The sequence below is a fragment of the Physeter macrocephalus genome, chromosome 5 (genome assembly GCF_002837175.3).
Source record: "Physeter macrocephalus isolate SW-GA chromosome 5, ASM283717v5, whole genome shotgun sequence".
Lineage (NCBI taxonomy): Eukaryota > Metazoa > Chordata > Mammalia > Artiodactyla > Physeteridae > Physeter > Physeter macrocephalus.
Genome location: NC_041218.1, coordinates 44910941 through 44931469, shown reverse-complemented (window position 1 = coordinate 44931469; position 20529 = coordinate 44910941). Strand labels below are relative to the sequence as shown.

At 33.5% G+C, this 20529-nt stretch overlaps 1 protein-coding gene across 6 annotated transcripts in view; it reads left to right on the top strand.

The window, feature by feature from the left end:
- BBS9 (Bardet-Biedl syndrome 9) overlaps positions 1-20529 on the top strand; it is a 448864-nt gene that overhangs the window by 167194 nt on the left and 261141 nt on the right. For all 6 annotated transcript variants that reach the window (XR_008617359.1, XM_055084928.1, XM_024129313.3 and 3 more), the window contains exons 10-14: positions 3951-4132; positions 8466-8542; positions 11666-11719; positions 16854-16956; positions 18427-18531. Coding sequence is in view for 5 of the 6 variants with exons in the window: in XM_055084928.1 (XP_054940903.1) it covers positions 3951-4132; positions 8466-8542; positions 11666-11719; positions 16854-16956; positions 18427-18531 (521 nt within the window). In the remaining variant the exon portion in view is untranslated. The remainder of the gene's footprint in view (positions 1-3950; positions 4133-8465; positions 8543-11665; positions 11720-16853; positions 16957-18426; positions 18532-20529) is intronic.

Genomic DNA, 20529 nt, shown 5'->3' with positions numbered 1-20529 from the left:
GAACCCTGGTCCGGAAAGATCCCACATGCTGCAGAGCAGCTAAGCCCGTGGGCCATGGCCGCTGAGCCTGCGCGTCCGGAGCCTGTGCTCCGCGACGGGAGAGGCCACAACAGAGGGAGGCCTGCATACCACCAAAAAAAAACAAAAAAAACAAAACAAAAAAAAAACCAGACTTTGATGATTTGATAATTTAAAATATTTCTATTTTGCATAAAGTGCAGCTGGACAAGAACCATTAGATTCAGTGCATGTTCTTTTCATTTGTTTTTAAAGCTATTATTCATTTGTTTTATTGTATTAGCAAAAGAAACTGTTCATTTTTTATCTTTTGAGCTGTATTTCAAATACTTTCAAGTTACTCATTTTATAGATTGGCCTCGTCAGAAAAAGAGAACTACATAAAAGTTTTAATTCCATAGATTATTTAACCTTTAAGTTGCTGATTCAAGTGAATTGTACATTTTCTTTGACCTTTTTCTTTTGGGATGTACTCATTTTCATTGACTTGTAAGAGTTCTTTACATAGTAGATGAAACATACAAAATTGTTTTTATAGGTCAAAAACAGTTGAATATCCACAATTTCATATGATTCAACTTAAATCATATATTTATGTTGGTTGCCAAGGTTTTCCCAGTTTGTTTGTCTTTTGTTCTTTTTACGGTGATGTATTTTTAAAGCATAGAACAAGTTTAAAATTTTTTTGTGGTTTAATTTAGAGATCCTTTGCTTTGTCCTCTATTGCTTTCTTGCAGCAAAAGTTCTTTCCATCCCAAGGGCAGATAAATATTTTTGTAGTTTCATATTTTTTAATTTTTTTTTTTTTTGTGGTATATATTTTTTAATTTAACTTTTAAAATCCATCTGGAATTTTGTTTGAATGTGTTGTTAAGGCCAGGATCTGTTTACTGAGTGAAGAAACAATTACCCTCAGATTCCTGAGCTAACTCTATTGTTTAATTTCATGCCCCATTGCTAAAATCACAAAATTATTATTGTTGTGTGTCCTAGCAATATAACATCTTTGACCTTGAGTCCTCATAAAATACATTATTCTGGTTCCTTGGTTTAGCTGATGTATTTCAAGGACCATAGTAATCTAGAGACCTTCATTTTGAAAGTATTAACTCTAAGGATGTAAGTAATAAGGTACACAATACTTGATTTACTTGATGGCTTCTTCTAACATAAAATTCTATCACTCAGAAAATTTTACACATTAACTCACATGGACAATATTGTTTTAAAAATGTTATTTAAGTAAGAAGATTAAAAAAATCTTGATTGTGTTCTTCTTTTATACTTAAATTGGACTTTATACTTAAGTTGGGCTTAACTTTAGGAAGGAGATATACATATATATATATATTTATATATATATTTTTTAAAATTTTCCTTTGCATTTAAGATACCGAGTGGTGACATTACTTATGTATTAAGTAGTGGTATAGGCCTGTGTCAAAGTACTTTTTCCATCATAGATGTTTTAGACAGAAATTTCACTGATTTATTCTAAAATTTTTAGAGCTTGTGTTAGTGTTCCTGTGGAATATAACATGCAATGTTAAATGAATTCAGCTATTCTAAATTTCTGTTATTTGATCTAAATTGTATGTAATGGCTCTAATACCATTGATAAGAAAAAAGTAAATTGCTTAAGCTTTGTAATTTAGTGTTAAGACAGTCTGGTGACGCTTGTTAAGCTCTTTGAGTGGGTAAAGACCCTGGCTTCTCCCTTTTTTGTTTGGACACCTCAAAACACCAGTAAAGAATTTTTTCTTTTTGAGACGCTGAAGAAATATGTGTATACACTACTATTCAAACTCTCTCTATCTAAACTCAACAACTTAATAGGTTCAGATAAATTTTTAGATAAATCACTGTATCTAAATTGTTGCTATTTGCCATCTAAAACAGTGGGATGAAACTGATTCCGTAATAAACTATCCAATTCAAAGACCAAATAAATTTGGATAGTGAGGTATATTTGTAATGCCTCATGCTAGGTTTCCTTTATAATGGATCACTCAAAGGGCGAAGATAAAGTGGAAATACTCTTTTGGATTCAAAGAACTCATGATCACCACATTGTCTCAGAAGCTCTGCCTTTTAGTTTCCTAGCATTTCCTTAGGACTTACTGTGTTCTCAGACTTTAGTAGGTCTGGGTGGAATGGGGAACAGACTACAGTCACAACTAACTCAATAGGGACAGAGGTTTGCCCTCTTGAAATGGGCTTGTCAGAGCTGGAAGTTGACATTTCATTGCCACTTATTGGCTTCAGTTGCCTGCAAGGAAAGGGTCAGGCCCAGAGATACTACAGGGGTGAAAACATTTTATTTTAGGAAAATAATTTTATTTGGGAGTATTTATTTTCTGAGCTATTTTGACGGAACCAGTTTGTTAAACTTAAAGACCTTTGAGGATCATCTCGTTTCACCCTCTCATTTTAGACATAAAGCATTTAGGAAGACTTCTCCAAGTTGACTCAGCTACATAGAGCAGAGTCAGAGCTAGAACCCAAGTCCCCTTTTTAGTTTTTAGCTAGTTTTTTAGCTATCAAATCAATGATACCAATCTATTTTTAATTTTTCTGAAGTCACATTACAGAATTATATATATATATCCTGGAGAAAGTATGTACAGGAATATTGTGTTGAAGGCAGGTGGTGAAGTGGTTGCTGGTGGCCACCTTATGGGAAGGATTGAGCAATGGTAGTATTTACTGTCAATCAAGTTGAGCTTTTAGATTAATGAGCTGACCACTTGCCGTGACCCAAAGTTGGGGAGTTTTAAAAATTCTTATTTGTTCTGAATGAGTCCTAGACCCTTATATACCTTAACTACTTTTCTTCAGATAAATAGCAACACTTCTTTTCAAGTTCTTTTCTCTCTCAAGTTTTCTGTTGTTTTTGACTAATATTTAACCTTTAGAAAAGTGTTGGAAAACTTGTTTTTTGTTTTTTTTAAATCACAGACCAATAGAAAACACAACAAACAAATCTAAAACAAATTCATTTTCTATCAGTTCAAAATGTCTTATGGCAATATTGATTTTTTTCCCCTCTGGGCAAGGTAGGGAGGAAGCCAATAGTGTTCATCTCAACTACTTTTTATAGCAAGTTCAGGGAAATGTACAACTTTTATTTTTAAGCATTTATGCTAAAGTTATCTATAATTTATATATTATGGCTATTTCTAGAGAATAACAGAGATGAGGGAGCCTAAGAGGGAAGGAAGAGTGAAAGGATAGGGAGGAAAAGAGATAATCAGGATGAGAAGAATGATGGAGAAAGAGCTACTAAATTAGAAAATGGGATACTTCTATCTAAGTGTGAAGGGAAAGAGAGAACAGACCAGAGAGCTACTTGAATAAGAGTGCGTGTGAAGGAAGCCGTGGTGAGTGGACCTGGGGAGGGAGGGGAAGCATGTCCCAAGGGTAGAGAGAAGGAAAAGGAAAAGAGCAGTGGGCACATTTGTCTTCAAGGCCTCGTAGGGCTTCCTCCACTAACCTTCCCATTCCCCTGGATTGTCCCATCTTCCCTCCTGTGCCTCACCCCTAGTCTTCAGCCTGCCAGTAGCCTAGCTCTTGATCCATTGTAGCTCCTACATGTTGTTCACTGCTTCTTATGAATCTGCCAAGTGGGAGGTGCAGTGAGGATTGAATGATACAAGTAAGACCTTGAAAAGCTCTTAGAGCAGGAGTTGCCACATAGTTATGTCCCCAAAAGTGGAAGCTTTAATAATAATTGTTATATTTCTGTAAATATAAATCATGTTTGAAACGTTTAAATTGAGTCCTTGATGTAAAACTTTAGAAATAGATACATTATATAGTCATTTTCTTAATGGTGTGTTGAAGCTGAATCGAATAAAAATCTAGTTGGTCTAGATTAAATCTAAATCCACCAAAAATTTTAGTTATGTCTCATTTTCTCTTCCTTTTTGTAGTGATTTAAAGGGAGTGATAGTCACTCTGAGTGATGATGGTCACTTGCAGTGTTCATACCTGGGGACAGACCCTTCTTTGTTCCAAGCTCCGAAAGTTGAATCTAGAGAACTAAATTATGATGAACTTGATGTAGAATTGAAAGAACTTCAGAAAATCATCAAAGATGTTAACAAATCACAAGGTATCTCATTTGCAGCTTTTTATTATTTGATTTTAGTATTCATTGTAAAATTTATATTATTTTGTATATGGATAATGTTTTGTACATATTAGTTGATTTTCTCCCCCAGGCTTAATTAAAGTCATTTTTGTAAAAACAGCATTGCTCTTTAACACACTAGTCTTTGTGCTTAATTTGTATTTTATAGCTTCTGAAAAATATGTCCTATTTAAGGTAATACTTTTGTTAGTGTGTTTCAGGGACAGTGCTGAGTTTTTTTCTTTAAACTCTAAGAAAGGAACATGTATTTCTTTGGATAGTGGTTTTAGACCTTTAGAATTACATTAAGGTTTAGAGTGATCATTTATTAACTTCTAATATCCCTGAAAAAATTTTAGTTGCTTCTTTTAAAAGAAACCAAAGCAGTATGTGAATTACTACTTTGTTACTAAAAATGTAGTCATTTGCAGCCTAGTGATATAATTTATGTTTGTAGTTAATTAGCCATCCAAATGGAGTGTAGCCTGTGGTATGCTGATTTCTAATGACTCAGAGGCTGATGATATTTTCAGTTCTTGAGTTTTGTATAACTCAATATTATCTTACTTTGGGATTCACAAGGGTATAATTTTACTGTAAATTAAAAGGAGAAACAAAACAGCAATCCTGCAGTTTGAGTTGGACATGTGAAAAGCATTACTTTAAGTTCCCTTCTCAGGGTCAGGTAAAAGTATTTTTTTAATGAGGAAAAAATATGGACTATTTTCACTTAAAAGAAATGTTAAAACAAGCAGGAATAATAAAAGAAGCAGAGCATCAAAAGCCAACCAAAACAACAGAGCCAATCTTAATCCTGGTCCAATCACTTTCCTAGATTTATGTATTTTTGAGTCCATATTACCAAGAGACAGTCACAGGAATTTAGATAATATATTAAAAATATTAATATTAAAATAAAATTATTATGCTTTGGTTTTACACATTCTCTTAGAAAATTTTGAAAGTAAACAAGTGAAACTTAGGTCTTTTAAGTACCTCCAATTATTTAAAAACCCATTTGTTGTCAGGATCCTCATGTCAAATAGAGAATAGTTAAAACTGGATGTGTCATATTGCATATTTTTTTCCATTTTTGATACTAGTGTTTTGGGATTAATGAAATATAAGTTTCATTTTGTCATTTAAAAATGTAATTGGAGAAGAGTGGCATACATATGAAACATGAAATTTCCAGAGTTGGTTAAATAAATTTAATGTGGCTTTTCACTACAAATTTTGTGTCTTGAGATTTTGACCTTTCCATAAACAATGTGCTAACGATATTTTGATTAACACTTGATTATGTAAAACATTTCTCAGGTAAATCCCTTACAGCTAAAAGTTATTTTTTGGTGGCCATAGTGATGCCCTTGGGTGAGAAGGGTTAGGCTGTTTTACTTGTCATTACCCTGATTCTTCTGTGTATCTTGAAATAAGTGCTAATTAAGCTAGGGATGTACCCACAGACTTGAGTGCAAAGTTTATTATTTATATAACCTCAAAGTTAATATTTGAAGTTCTCTGCCCCTTGTTTGCCACCATCATTTGGTTTTATTCCTACAAAAGAAACCCAGACTCTTTTAAAAAAGAGAGACTTTTAACATATTTTATTTCTAGATATGGAAAAAATTTAGTATTCTCTACCCTTATAAAATTGTGGTATATTTGTTCATTAAAATACCTGTAATTATATAAAAGCACCAAATCATTTCATTACAGAAGATTATGAGAAGTTAAAACTCTGGACTTTTTGATGACCTCATTATTCATTTAAATGCCACCTATTTTAGTACAGTGACTTTAACTTGCAAAAAAGAAGTTCACAGTCTTGTGGGTTATGTTCAGCACTTAAAAGCTTTTTTTATTTCTTCAAAGCAAGAATTGCAGCAAAATGTAAAGCCAATTTAAAGAGTATATTTTGTTGTACACATGGTATATATTATCTACTGTAATAAAAGTATTTTTGAAGCTGATTTTATGTGTGTAAGTTATATGAGGGATGTATGTTGTAACCATGAAATTACAGTAATAATTTCTGTATGGCTTATGGATTTTGAAGCTTTTCATACTCAACTCATTAGTGAGAATCCTGCCTTGCATTGCATTTCTGTTACTAGTAGTCAACAACATCTATCAGTAGGCACTTTCAAAAACAGAGTTTCCTTATGATTTATTTAGACAGTTGATATGTTCTTTACTTGGAATGGATATGAAGGAAAGGGTACAATACTGAGATAGACTCCCACACAGCATAGTTGTGTCTTCAGGAAGGGAAAGAGAGCAGTAAGACATGGGCGTATAAATGAAAGTCTTCACCCATTTGAAATATGTCTAGGATAACTAAGTTGCTTCTACCATTGAGTAGTAGAAACATTTGTACTTGGTAACCTTGTTGGAAGATGTGCTATTCAGGTTTATGTCTGGCTGCATATAACAGAATGCCTAAATAGGGTGGCTTAAATAAGGCACAGGTTTATTTCTTTCTCATGGAAAAGAAGTCCAGTAATGGGCAGTCCAGGGTTGATTTGGCAGTTCCAAAGTCATCAGGGACTCTGATTCCTTCTCATCCAGGGTCTTCTGTTGGTCTAGGATGGCTTCTGGAACTCCTGCCCTCACATCTGCAGCTGAGTCAGCCCACTTAACGATCTTTCCTGGAAGCCACACGCTGAACAGCTTCCACTTACATCTCACTGGCCACTCCAAGCTGCAAAAGAGCCTGGGCAATTTAGCATTTTGGTTGAGTACTTTGTTACTTAGGATAAAATTGGACTCTTTTTTAGTAAAGAAGAACTGAAGAATCTTTACTGGGTGGGCAACAAGCAACCTTTTGTACTCTTACTAAGTTGTGGAAATTCTTATTCCAAACAGTGTAATATTGGTGGGAATGCCTGGTGGCAATTGTAGGTCGTTCTTCTCTTTGTGAGACAGCTGATTCATGTGACATCATCCAGGTGCTTTCTATATTTTCAGTCAGCCATCCTCAGTGTGGGGGGATGTTTCCTCTCAGGGTCACAGGGTGATTTTAGCAGTTCCAGGCATTATGTGCAAGTATGATTTCCAGGGAAGAAGAGAGATATTTCTCCCAAGTGTCCCCATTTATTAGGGAGGACTAGCTTTCCCAGAAGCATGTACCAGCATGCCGACTCCCACCTTTCCTCACCTCACATCTGCCAGGATTAGGCTTCATGCTCACGACTAAAACAACAAAAGTTCAGGGGAATGAAATCATCATGATGGGATTTGACCAATTCAATAACTTTGAGATGAGGTGAATGCCTCAACAGAATTAGTGTTCTACCACAAAGAAGGAAGAGGGAAGAATGGATGTTAGGAGGACAGCCAATAATCTGTCATATATATATGTATATATACACACATATGTATGTGCATATGTATTATTTATGTTTCTTGTTTATTTACGATCTCTATAACTTGTTCATAATATCTCATTATGCACTATAAACATTTTTTAAATTGTGAAATTTTAAGTTGTAAAGAGAAAATGAATATGGTCAAAATAATTCAAACAGTACTGAAAGCATAAACCCCAGGTCTTAGTTCCACTAGATTATTTAAAGGTAACCTTTATTAAGAGTTTTTGTGTATTCTTTGAGAAAATTTTCCTGTTTATATAATTGTTTTTACACAAATACGTGTGTATTAGAGACATTGTACTACATCGTGCTTTTTTTTAATCAATAACATATCTTGGAGTTCTTTTCATGTCAGTATATAAAGATGGACAGCACTCTTATTTAGAGTTTTGGGTTTTGGACCATTGCACAGTCTTGATATTCCATAATTTAATTAACTATTTCTCTATTAATAGAAATGTAATTTAGATTTAGGCTGTTTTTGTTTTTAATAATTACTAGCAACAGAGAAACTCCTTGGGCATGTCTATGAGTATTGGGTAAATGTTTGGGAGTAGAATTGTTAAGTCACAGGGTATGTGAATTTTACATTTTTTTGGTGAATTTTACATTTTGATAATTATAGCCAGTTTACCTTCAAAAGTGTTGTACTCTTTTGGGCTTCTACCAGTAGCTAAGGATAGGGAATTGAAATTCCTGACACTGGTCAGTCAGTGGGTCACATCTTAGCTAATATCTTTGGAAAAAGAGACAGTTTTTCTTTCTAGTAATGTAGAGGGGAAAGAATTAGCATAAAGCTTCTCATTCTGTAATGCCTCAGTTTTTTTTTTTTACAACTCGTGAGTATATTTTTGATATATGGTATAGATAAACCTTAAAACAACTATATACAGCAAGTTTTACTTTATGAGTAAATACTCTTTTCTCTCTTAAAATTACAGGTGTTTGGCCTATGACCGAGAGAGAAGATGACCTGAAAGTCTCTGCCATGGTTTCTCCTAATTTTGATTCAGTATCTGTAGGTGTATTTGCAGACTTTCAAAGGGTTTGTGATAGTGGTAGACTCTGATAAATTGGGATCAAAATGTATTGGTTTAAATTCTGGGCCTCCAAATAGAAATTTTAGGGAAGATAAGTTTTAGGCTTTGTTACTTCTAGAAAAAAACATTTCTAAGCTCTTTGTGTAATAAGAAGTTCCTTAGGCAGGATTTCTGTCTTAAAAAAGGGGGAGGGAAGGGAAATGGTCAAAGAGGTTCTCACCATTACTCTGAATCTACCTACTTTTTTTAAAAAAACTTTTTCAGTACTGAGTATTGAGTTAATCCTAATCCAGATGAATAATACTGACCCCACTAGATTTTTATTGAAGGTTCAATGAGATAATGTTTATGAAAGGCATAGCTCAGGGTTTGGTAATTTATAGTCTTTAATACATTATGGTGGTTGTGGTGGGGAAGTAGTTGGGCCAGGAATTATTTTTTCTCTCATTTCTATCTGTGTGACCCAGGGCAAGGTATTCAATTTTCTTAGTCTCAATGTTCTCATCTGTAAAATGGGAATAGTAATAGAATCCACTTTGTTGAATTATGATAATTAACAAATCATTATAATAATAAAATTACATTTTAATTATTTTAAAACTATCATTATGATCATCACCACCACCACCACCACCTGCATTCTACTTGTCTCCTTCAGTGCCATATCTTTAGTGCCAGTCACATAATGGGTGTTCGGTATATATTCGCTCTATAAATGAATTAATAAAGCTGAGAAACAAGAAAGGGGGACTGTCCTTGGTTATGTTACCCCATCTCTTTGTTTAGTCTTCTGTAAGCACTTGTTAGATTATGGTTGGTTTTCTCTCACTGCCTGCAGTTTGGGCAAAATATATTAAGTTTATCCATATCTGTACCAAAGTTGGTCAATTTAGGAAAGTGATTGAATTCACTGTTTTTTACTCTGTATGGAATTTATGTCATATAATTTTGCTTAGGAAATGACTTTGATATTTAGGTATCACAGCATAATATAGTAAGTAGTTCCATAAACTTTTCAAAGATTAATCTTAGTATAAACAGCCAACCCAAGTTGTGATAAAAATCACATTAACATGGCCATAGTATAGTAGGTTGGGTATACTTAAAAAAAGTAGGACTATATATGAAAGAAACATTCACCCAGCTGAGTCATATAGTAGAGGTACTGTTTAAACATTGGATATTCAGCACACACCATTTCTCATTCTACCTGAAGGGTGTAGTCTGAGTGGAACATTTTTGCTTAGTTAGCTGACAAATGTACACACATTTTCTTGCCTTGGAAATGATTCTGTTTTTCCTTTGGGCAACTTATATAATTTTTTCTAGGTTCTCTTAAACATAGGCTATTTGCACTCAGCCTTTTTTTTTTTTTTTTTGCGGTACTCGGGCCTCTCACTGTTCTGGCCTCTCCTGTTGCGGAGCACAGGCTCCGGACACGCAGGCTCAGCGGCCATGGCTCACGGGCCCAGCCACTCCGCGGCATGTGGGATCCTCCCGGACAGGGCACGAACCCGTGTCCCCTACATCGGCAGGCGGACTCTCAACCACTGCGCCACCAGGGAAGCCCAAACATAGGCTATTTGGATTGAAATTCCCTTTCTGTTCTTTAACAACTTTTGATCTTTGTGAGAAAAGGCCTTATGTAATAGCACTGTATTGTAATATATATTTCCCTATCAGTAACCTGGAGTGCTTTTTCCTCTTAACTAGATGTCCCTTTTCAGCTTCATTTCCCCTTCTTACTATTTTTTTCCTTCTTAAGAGATTCTTGAGAGTATCATTTTCATCCCATTGGAAAATATCAGTCCAACGATTTAGGTGGCTGCGATGCTATACTGTCTTTGTAGAGCTACTTCTCTCTGGCTGTAATTTCATGTTTCCAAAGAACTTTTGTCCCTGAAATATCTAGGTGTTTAGATATGGATTGAAAAGAGCAGGAAACAGGAGATGTTGGTTTCTCTTCCAGAACTGCCGACAGCTAAATGTAAAACATTTCCTGGATTTTAGGTAATACTAGAGCAAAAAGCCTGGCTTAATATTTTATTTTCAGTCATTGTTATGAAAGCACACATCCAAAAAATAATATAATTAGTGTTAGAATGGGGGCTTTTATAGAAGAGATAAACATCGCTATCCTCTCTTCTTGATTGAGAAGTTGGATCAAAGTTCATATATAGTTTCCTATGGAATCATAAATAGAATATGAATCTCCCAACTCTTAATTATGCTGATGGCCATTACATCATAGTGATCCCCACTGCTTAGAAGTGATTTAATTTTTCTTAGTAAAATAATTCCGAATAGGTTAACAAAGTACAATGGATTTATTCATTGTTGGACAGACTTCATGATCTTAATTGTTCCCTCAGGAATTCATGTGGGTATTATTAGAAAATATGTTACGCTTTGATCTTATTCTATTATAGAGTGAGCATATTTTCCTCTCAAGCTACCACTCTAAAAAACAAGTTATAAATTCTAAGGAAATGTTTGCTCTATTATATTATATTCTGAATTCTTTAAGAGATAGGACCAGGTAACCAAGGTTGACGCTCAAAGAGTAAAAGAGTTTATGATATGTGCTAGTAAAAAAAAATACACTCCTACTTTTGTTTTATTTTCTAGGTGTAAGGCCACTCAATCTTTATATCATTAGTTACATGTCTTAGATATCAATACATATTATTAATCAGAATAAAGCATACCTTTGGCAAGCTAAAAATACAAGGACCTAAAAGAATGGCGTACTGTTTATATAGAAATTATACAGAAGTCTTCTTTTATATAATATAAAGAATGAGTTAATAGAATTAGTTTCAGTTTTTAAGGAAATTTGGCAATAGAGTAGTTTGATAGTAAAATATGTGAACTCTTCTTCCCTTTTTGGAGTCGTGGTTTTTTTAATATTGGCTTGTGACTTTCCCAATGAAGCCATCCAGAAAGCCACACTGACTCTTTTATTCTGCCATCAGAGTGATAAATCCTTTATAGTTTTTTTGGTGGTGAGAAGTATGTATCACACCTACTGTGTTTACTCATTGATGTGCAGTATTGAAACTATTCTTTCCTTCCTTCTCTTCTCAATTCTGTGTTTACAGCAATCTACTGATGTTGAAGTGGGAGCTGACCTTGTCCCTTCAGTCACAGTGAAGGTATTGTACATAGTTCTAGACTGTAATGTGCAAACAATATCACACATTTCATCACATCTGTCACTTGTCACCCTATAAGTAGCTTATGGAAATGTAAAACAAACACTTGGTGGACAGAAGAACTAATAGACATTTACCAGAGAGAACATCAAAATGGCCAACAGACACATGAAAATATGCTCAACATCACTGATCGTCAGGGACATGCGCATCAAAACCACATGAGATATCACCTCACACCTTAGAATGGCTATCATCAAGAAGACAAGAGACAACAGGTGTTGGTGAGGATGTGTTGCAAAGGGAGCCCTTAAATATTGTTGGTGGGGATGTAAGTTGATCCAACCACTTTGGAGATCAATTGGAGGTTCCTCAAAAAATTTAAAAAAAATCTACTGTATGACCCTGCAACTCCACTTCTGGCTATAAACCAAAGGAAATGAAAATAGTATTTCCCACGAGAGATATACACTCTCATGTTTATCACAGTATTATTCACAAAATAGCCAAGATATGGAAACAACCCAAATGCCTATCGATGGATGAATGGATAAAAAAAGATATGGTACATATACACAATGGAATATTATTCAACGATGAGAAGGGAGGATATCCTTCCATTTGCAACAACATGGATGGATCTTGAGCACATTATGCTAAGTAAGATAAGTCAGACAGAGAAAGACATGTCCTGTATGATATCACTTATATGTGGGAATCTAAAAAAGTTAAGCCTGTAAAAAACAGAGGGTAAAATGGTGCTTACCAGGGGATTGGGGGCGGTTAAGAGTGATGATGTTTAAGGGCACAAACTTGTAATGAGTAGTAAATAAGCCATAGAGATCTAATGCACAGTATAATGAATATAGATAATAATATTGTACTTTAATTATATAATGTGATAATTATCACTGCCTTGGCAATCATATTGCAATATATAAATGTATCAAAGTAACATGCTGTACACGTTAAATGTACACAATGTTACACATTAAATTTATTCAATTAAACAAAAGATTTCTTGGTTAAAAAGTTAAGAAAAAGAAAAACCCAAACACTTGACATTTGTAAGTTTTCCTCAGCCTTGAGTAGTAAATAGATAGCCTTTATTGTTTACTACAAATATAAAACTAGTAATTGCATTTATAGCAATATGTATATAATAAAAAATTCTTATGACTTATTCCTACCATTAATTAAATATGTAGCGTGATTAAGGGTCTTTTTTCTAGAAACAAAATTAGTATTTAAATATACTAAAGGAATTGTGTCACATTCATAGTAGACCAAGCAGTTGATTGCAGTATCATATATATATTGGGGAATCATATGAATGTTAATAATATCTTTCTTCTATGTATGATTGTGTGTGTATTTGAAAAGAATTTCTAGCCATCTATCTGCCATAGTATTAGCTTTAAATGGATGTATTTATAGCAAGAAAATATTAAATGAAGAAGCCACAAAATAGAGTAGTGACAAATTGATAGTCCCCAAAAAATAGAATATGAAGGATGTGGTTTTGGTTAAGATTTTTAGTCCTGCCATTGTAGAATTTTAGAACTAGGACTCAAATGTAGAACCCTCTTAAGGCATTTAGATTAAAGTGAGGTAATAAGTCAGCACATTATTAAGCTGAAAATATTTATCACTGCCCAGACTTTGGAGCCAGGGAAAGTTGTGTATCTTGGCGATTTGCTAAGTCAAAACTTGGACAGGGCTTTATATTTTCTTAGATTATGGGTTGCTGTCCTTGGAGGAGCTTGACAGGGCACCAGGCTTTACCAATTGTGTTCGCTTATACTAGACCCAGCGGGTGGCCCAAGTGTGGGGATCTTTGGTAGAAGTTGAAGGGAGCCCAATCTTAAAACAGTTTCCTAAGCTAATTTTTTTGGATTCTTGCCACTGGTAGCAAGGGTGGTCTTTTCCCAGTCTCCCTTCCCCCTGTCCAATCAAAGGCTCTATCCCATTAATACTTCTGAGTCTGGAAAAGCATTAGTGGCAAGAAATGAAACATTTAAGAAAAAAAAACCAACAACCCTATAGCGTTCCAGGAATGATCTTAGACTTTTGTGTAGGGAAATCTCTTTTATATCTATCTACTGATATTGTTCTGACACATAACATAATAATTCAGGAGCACACTGCAAACTGCAAAAAGAAATCTTGTACTTAAACCAGATAAGTTTGCTCATGCTAGTTTTTTCCCTCACTACTAGTTATTGCTATAAATAAATACACATTTCCCTCCCATGCCATTCTTAGGCTTTCATGTGTAATAGCCACCTTAAAATGGTGGCATGACACTATTGGAAGATTCTCCTTCATTAGGAGAATAACATTTAACTATGTTTGAGAATGGCTAAGTCACAACTCTCTTCCTTATTGCCATTATAAAAGAATGGGAAAGAATGCGACACACAAGAGTTGCACAAAATCAGCTGGACTTAAGCAGCAGACACCATGACTTCCTGATTCTGCCTGACAGTTCCTATACAAATTTCTGTTATAAATCTCTCCTTATAGCCTTTTATAACAACGGCAGCCAAGGTATATAACCATGGAAGTTTCCATCATAATAAATCCTGTTAATTGAGAAAATTTTTCCATCCGTTCCAAGTGAATGAAGATGTGGCTACCTTGAGTGTTTGTGTGTGATGCATGACCATCTATTGCAGGCAACTAAGGCAGAGTGGTTGTTAATACCTGGTCTTTGGAGTCATGTTTATATATCTAGGATAAAAATTTAGTATTATGTTTCCTGAGGATCATATTTTATTTTGTTAGAAATGAAAAATAGCATGGAAAATTCTGATATTAACTTTCATATTTCCCCTTTAATCTATAATTATTTTTCTCTTAAAATATGAGGTTTATGGTCTAGCCAAGTCTTTAACTCTTTTTTTTGGCTCAAACACAACTCTTCTTTGTTACTGTAGTTATTTTTGTCACACATCTTCTTGATTCACTTTTGAAAGTGCCTAGTCCATTGTTGGGATTCAATAGATCTATGTATGAGAGTTATCACTATTGATCTTGCATCTAAACTAAATGCAAGCGCTTGTAACAATGTAAAATTGTACGATTGTTGTCTAAGTACATGTTGTTATTGCAGGCAGAGTCAGAATGTCTGCTGTCTTAAAAATGGCTTATTACTACCTTAAGGATTTTTCATTTTCATTTTAAAAACTAACCTCTTACGAGATGTTCCTGGTCATAGTTTTCAGCTCTCTTGCACATATTGGCTGGATGGTCTTAGGTGTGTTATTGAGCTTCTCTGAACCTCTATTTTTAAACTGTAAAATGAGGGTACTTGTTCATTTGCCGAGTTATTTTGGGACTTTACCACAATTGATTAAGAGTGTGGGCTCTGGATTCTGACAGACAGAAGTTAAATTGTGCTTCTTCCACTTATAATCAGAGTAGGCTTAGTCAAATTATCTAGCTTCTCTGAGCCACATTTTTCTCTTATGTAAAATGGTATATTGTGATAGTACCTGTTTCACAATGTTGTAAGGATTAAATGAGATAATACTCATAAATAATTTATTAGCATGGTTTCATGAATATAGAAAGCTGCTAATGGTTATTATCATTAATTTTATTTAAAAATATATGTACAGACCAGCATATTATTAACAGTAAAATATTGAAATTGTGTTCTGTTTATTTAGTAGAATAGCTATCAGAAGGAATGTTGTCTACAGCACATGCATACTTTCTTCTTCCCATAATTACCATCAGTGTTTTATTAAAAAGGTATTATGATTTTTATAATGGTCAGATATCATTACGGAATCTTTCTTTGTGGTATGCAGATTTCCCCCCATGTATTCCCAGGGCTTATAAAGTAAAAATTGAGGGTAAATTGATAGTAAATTGATAGTAAATACCTACCTAGAAAGGAAATCTTTAGAGAGTAACTTGTGTAAAAGGTAATATACTGATACTAGATAAAATAAATAATTCATGATGCCACATCTATACATGTAAAGAAGAATGAGCACATATAATATTTCATGATGTAATTATTCACCAGACATGAGGGCAGATTTTTTTGGTCTGCTTTTGATAGAACATTTTTTAATAGCTTTATTGAGATATAATTCACATACCATACAATTTACTCTTTTAAAGTGTACAATTCAATGATTCTTAGTATATTTGCAGAGTTGTAGAATGATGACCACAATTTAATATTTGAACATTTTTGTCCCTCCAAGGGAAACGCCATATTCATTAGCTGTCACTTGCTGTTCTCTCCATTCCCCCACCCCCAATCCCACTACCATCCCAAAGCAACTACTAATCTATTTTCTGTCTCTGTAGATTTATAGATTTGCCCACTCTAGATATCTCATATAAATTGAATCATATAATATGCGGTCTTTGTGACTGGCGTCTTTCGCTTAGCATAGTATAATGTACCCATGTTGTAGCATGTGTCAGTACTTCATTTCTTTTTATTATTATTAATATTATTAAATATTCTGAATAACATTTCATTGTAGAGATATACCATATTTTGTTTGTCCATTCTTCAGTTGATGGACACTTGGGTTGTTTCTAGTTTTAGCTATTATGAATAGTACTGCTATGAACATGTGTACAAGTTTTGGGGTGGATGTATGTTTCATTTCTCTTGGCATGGAATTGTGAGGTCACATGGTAATGTTATGTTTAATTTTTAAAGAAACTGTCAAACTTTTTTCTTGAATGGCTATACCATTTTACATTTCCATCAGCAATTTATGCAGGTTCTAGTTTCTCTACATTCTTGCTAACACCTGTTTTTGTCCTTTTGATTATAGAATTTAAGTAGATGTGTAGTAGTATCTCATTGTGGTTTTACTGTGTATTTCATACAGAGATTTTGAGCATTTTTTCACGTGCTTATTGGCTATTTGTACATCTTCTTGGAGAAAAGTCTGTTCAACTCCCTTGCCCAGTTTCTAACTGGGTAGAACTTTTTAATCTACTACCTATGTTACAGGTTATGTTTTGTGACAGCTCATTATTTTTTCTCAGATGGTATTTCCTAATTATTTGCTAATGATTTTTAAAGTAGTTGTGATATTCTGTCAATTTGGAAAAAATGTAATTTTTTAATTAATAACAATTTCTATTTTCTCAGGTCACACTGCAGAATCGAGTGACATTGCAAAAGATCAGATTATCGGTCTATGTACAACCACCTTTAGTATTGACTTGTGATCAGTTCACCTTTGAATTTATGAGTAAGTGTTTTGTTTTGGCTTAAAGTCTATCATGGTGTGAGGTTTTTTTTAATTAAAATTTTTTTTATCAGTGGGTTTATTTCCTGGCTATTTTTCTTGTCTGAATAGTGAGACTGGTATCTTACTGAAATCAATGATTGTGTTGTTTTGCTTATATTTTCCCTCCAAACATCAAGCATGGACATTCAGTGAATGGCTGTTGAGTTGAAGTAATTACAGATTTTCAAGCGCTTTTCTTAATAATTGTACTTAAATACTATATTTTGGAAGGCTTTTTATTGGTGTTTCTCTAGTGAGCTATTTATTGAATCTGTAATGTTTGAAGAAAGAATATTGGCTTTGGAGTCTGGCCTGAATTTGAATCCTGGCTCTGACAGTCAATGTGTAACCATGGGCAAGCTACTTTAGTAATTACTTGGAGCCTAAGTTTTGTTTTGTTTTAATCTGCAGAAAGGGGATAATGATATCTGTGTTACAGAACTGTTTTAATTAGAATTTAATCAGAAAATTAATTGGACTTAATTAGAAAATGAATCTATGTAAGATAACTGTAATAATGCCTAAGATTTCTTTGCATAGGGTCTCTCTTACCACTTACATCCAGTTGTCATTAGTCCTGTTAAAATGATTTCTGAATTATCTTTCAAGTAGTTTTCTGTCTTTCTTCACTGCTACTGTTCAGCTGGGAACCCTATGTCTTATTCACAAAAAGCAAGAACATATCTCTCTTTTTTCCTTTTTATAACCAACCCCTACCTTAGGTGCCCGACAGATAGTAGAAACTCAGTAAGTATTCATTGAATCAGTGAATGAGTGATTGAATGGTTGAGGTAAACTTGTAGGTGATATCTCACTTTATTTTTAAATTTTTCACAATACTTCCAATTTGTCTTTCTAAAACACATTCTGGACAATTAATATTTCAAGTTAAAAACCTCTTATAGCTCTCTAATGCAGGTTGGAGGTCAAATACATGAATATGGAAGGCTATGCACAATCTGCCAAGTTGCTACAGTTTTAGTTACATCCATATCCAGTTCCCCCTTCCATTTTCTCCTGCAGTCTGTGTTCTAGCCATGATAAGGTACTATTTCCCACTCCCAAATTCTCTTGCCCTTTGCGTACCTTTTGCTTTGTTCATGCTGCCTGTTCATCTGAGTAAAGAGAAGCAGTGGTGTAGAATGTTAGGTACCCTTGTTCTGGAGTCAATTACCAGCTCTGTATTAGCTATATGACCTTGGGCAAGCTTTTTAATCTCTTTGTAGCCATTTTCCTCATGCACCAAAAAATGGGGATAATAATAATACCCACCATGTAGGGTTGTTGTGAGGATTAAATGAGTTAATCTATGTAATTGTTATGTGAAGTGCTTAAGACGGTAGCTGGCAGGCAGCATATGTCTAATTTTAACTGTTTGTTAATAATAATTGTCCAAAATTATGTAACATATTATTTTTACATTGCTTATAGCACCCGAGATGACTAGAACAGTAGGCTTTTCCGTTTATCTGAAAGGAAGTTATTTACCACCTGAATTGGAAGGAAATGCTGTTGTTTCTTATTCCAGACCTACAGGTAAGCATATAGTTGTTCATGAATTTACAAGCCTAATCACTTCTTTTAAGTTATTGGAGTTATGAGTTAAATGTTTAAGTGTTTAAAATGGGAAAACACATTGTAAAATATTATTAAATGAAAAAATATTCTTTTCTAGTGTTAAATAAAAATGTATGTTCAAATTACTTTGATGTGTTATGAATAATTAGTGATAGTCTATTTAGCTGATTTCCATATGTAATGTTTGATTCTATCTTTTCAATTAATAGCACATATGATGTATTTTTATCCCACTAGAAGAATATTATCTAGTCAGACTTCATGTATTTGAACTAAAGAGAAAAGCCTAGTCTGAATTAGTAAAAAAAGACTATTATGGGTTGCTGTAATATTAAGTCAGTCTTCAGAGTTTCAGACACTGCTTTAGTGATTAAATAAAACTCTTTATTATCTTACATGTTAAAATATTTAAGAACAGGATCTGTATTATTTCAAGAAACTCTTAATAGATCGAAAAAGTTATCTTTAGTCCAGTTGAGATCTAATTATTATAAATTTCAACTTGGGCTTAATTTTATAGTTTTGTGCGTGTGTGTGTGTGTGTGTGTGTGTGTGTGTGTGTGTAGTGAATTTTTCATAGTAACAGTTTGACAATTAGTTGATTGATAGAATAAGAATAATTAGTTATTGCTTTTTTAAAAAAGTTTAAATGTAGTGTAACTGATAGGGTATTTCAACGATGTTGCATTTGTGTTTTTTAAGCATTTCTGTACAGTTTTCTTAATTTAAAAAGTTTAGAGATGCCTTATTCATATTTTTTTCTCTCTGTTGATACCTACTTTGCTTACTTAGCAATGTTTTTATGAGACTGATTCAACTACCTACTGTGCTAACAAGGCACCTTGGCAATGTTTTTAATAATAGTAGTTCTTATTTTGTCTAAGTGAATTTTCTGGTTTATGCATTGACAACTCTATGCTTGGAGGTGATTTTATAACTTTAGTACATGTTTCAAAATCTGTTTCTCCTTCTTTGTAAGTTATTTTGCTTTAAATTATAAAAAAATAATTTCTGGCCGGAAGTGACCACTTTACCCATTTACCTATATTTTCAAAATTTGGGTTAACATAAATATTTTATGGTTAAATGGCTTTGCAAAAGCTGGCTTTGGAGAGAAATACAAATCTTCTGTAAGGGATCAAAGAATGATGGACTTTTTAGTTGGATGTTTCTGAAAAGAACATTGAAATGTTCAGTGTTATTTTAATTTTGAGTTGTGAAATAAACAACAGGAAATGTTGGCTAAAATCTCTAGATCATTTATCTTTAATTGAGCATCTCAATTATCATAGGCATGATTATATTTTTTATCTTTGTTACACCTTGTGTATGTAGTTATAGAGATTGTTGATGCCTTAATTCAACTAATTATTTCATTTGCTTTCAAGGAAAAGTAGTGATACTGGTTGAAAATAAATTTAAAATAAAGAAATGGATTACCTAGCAAGTGGACAAAAGGCTTAAAAATACATTATAAAGTTATAAAATCATTCAGTGAGCTTATGGTTGCACATACCATTTTTAGCTATTATGCTTTTCTAAAGACAGAATTTGAAAAACTATAAATTATTACTAAACCAAAGAGCATAGGCATTAATTGGTTGAAAGTTAATTAGAAGTTAAAGTAAAAACAAGTCTATAAAAGTAAAAGAATACCAAGACAAGCCGAAAAAAAAAGACATTGTTCCATAGTAGTATCTATTAACTAAAGTTATAATATAAGCAAGACTAACTTGAAATATTAATATTATAAATTTGTCTTTCACTCAAAGTTTTTCGAAAAAATTCATTTAATGCTCTTGATGTCATTTACATATTGAGTCTGGTTTGCTTTTGGCTAGATCATATATCTTTACCTCTTTTTGCCACATTTATACTGGACTAACACCTTCTCATGGACTTCTGAGAATGAATGAAATATATTGTTAGATTTCATTTATTCATGTTATATTCTTC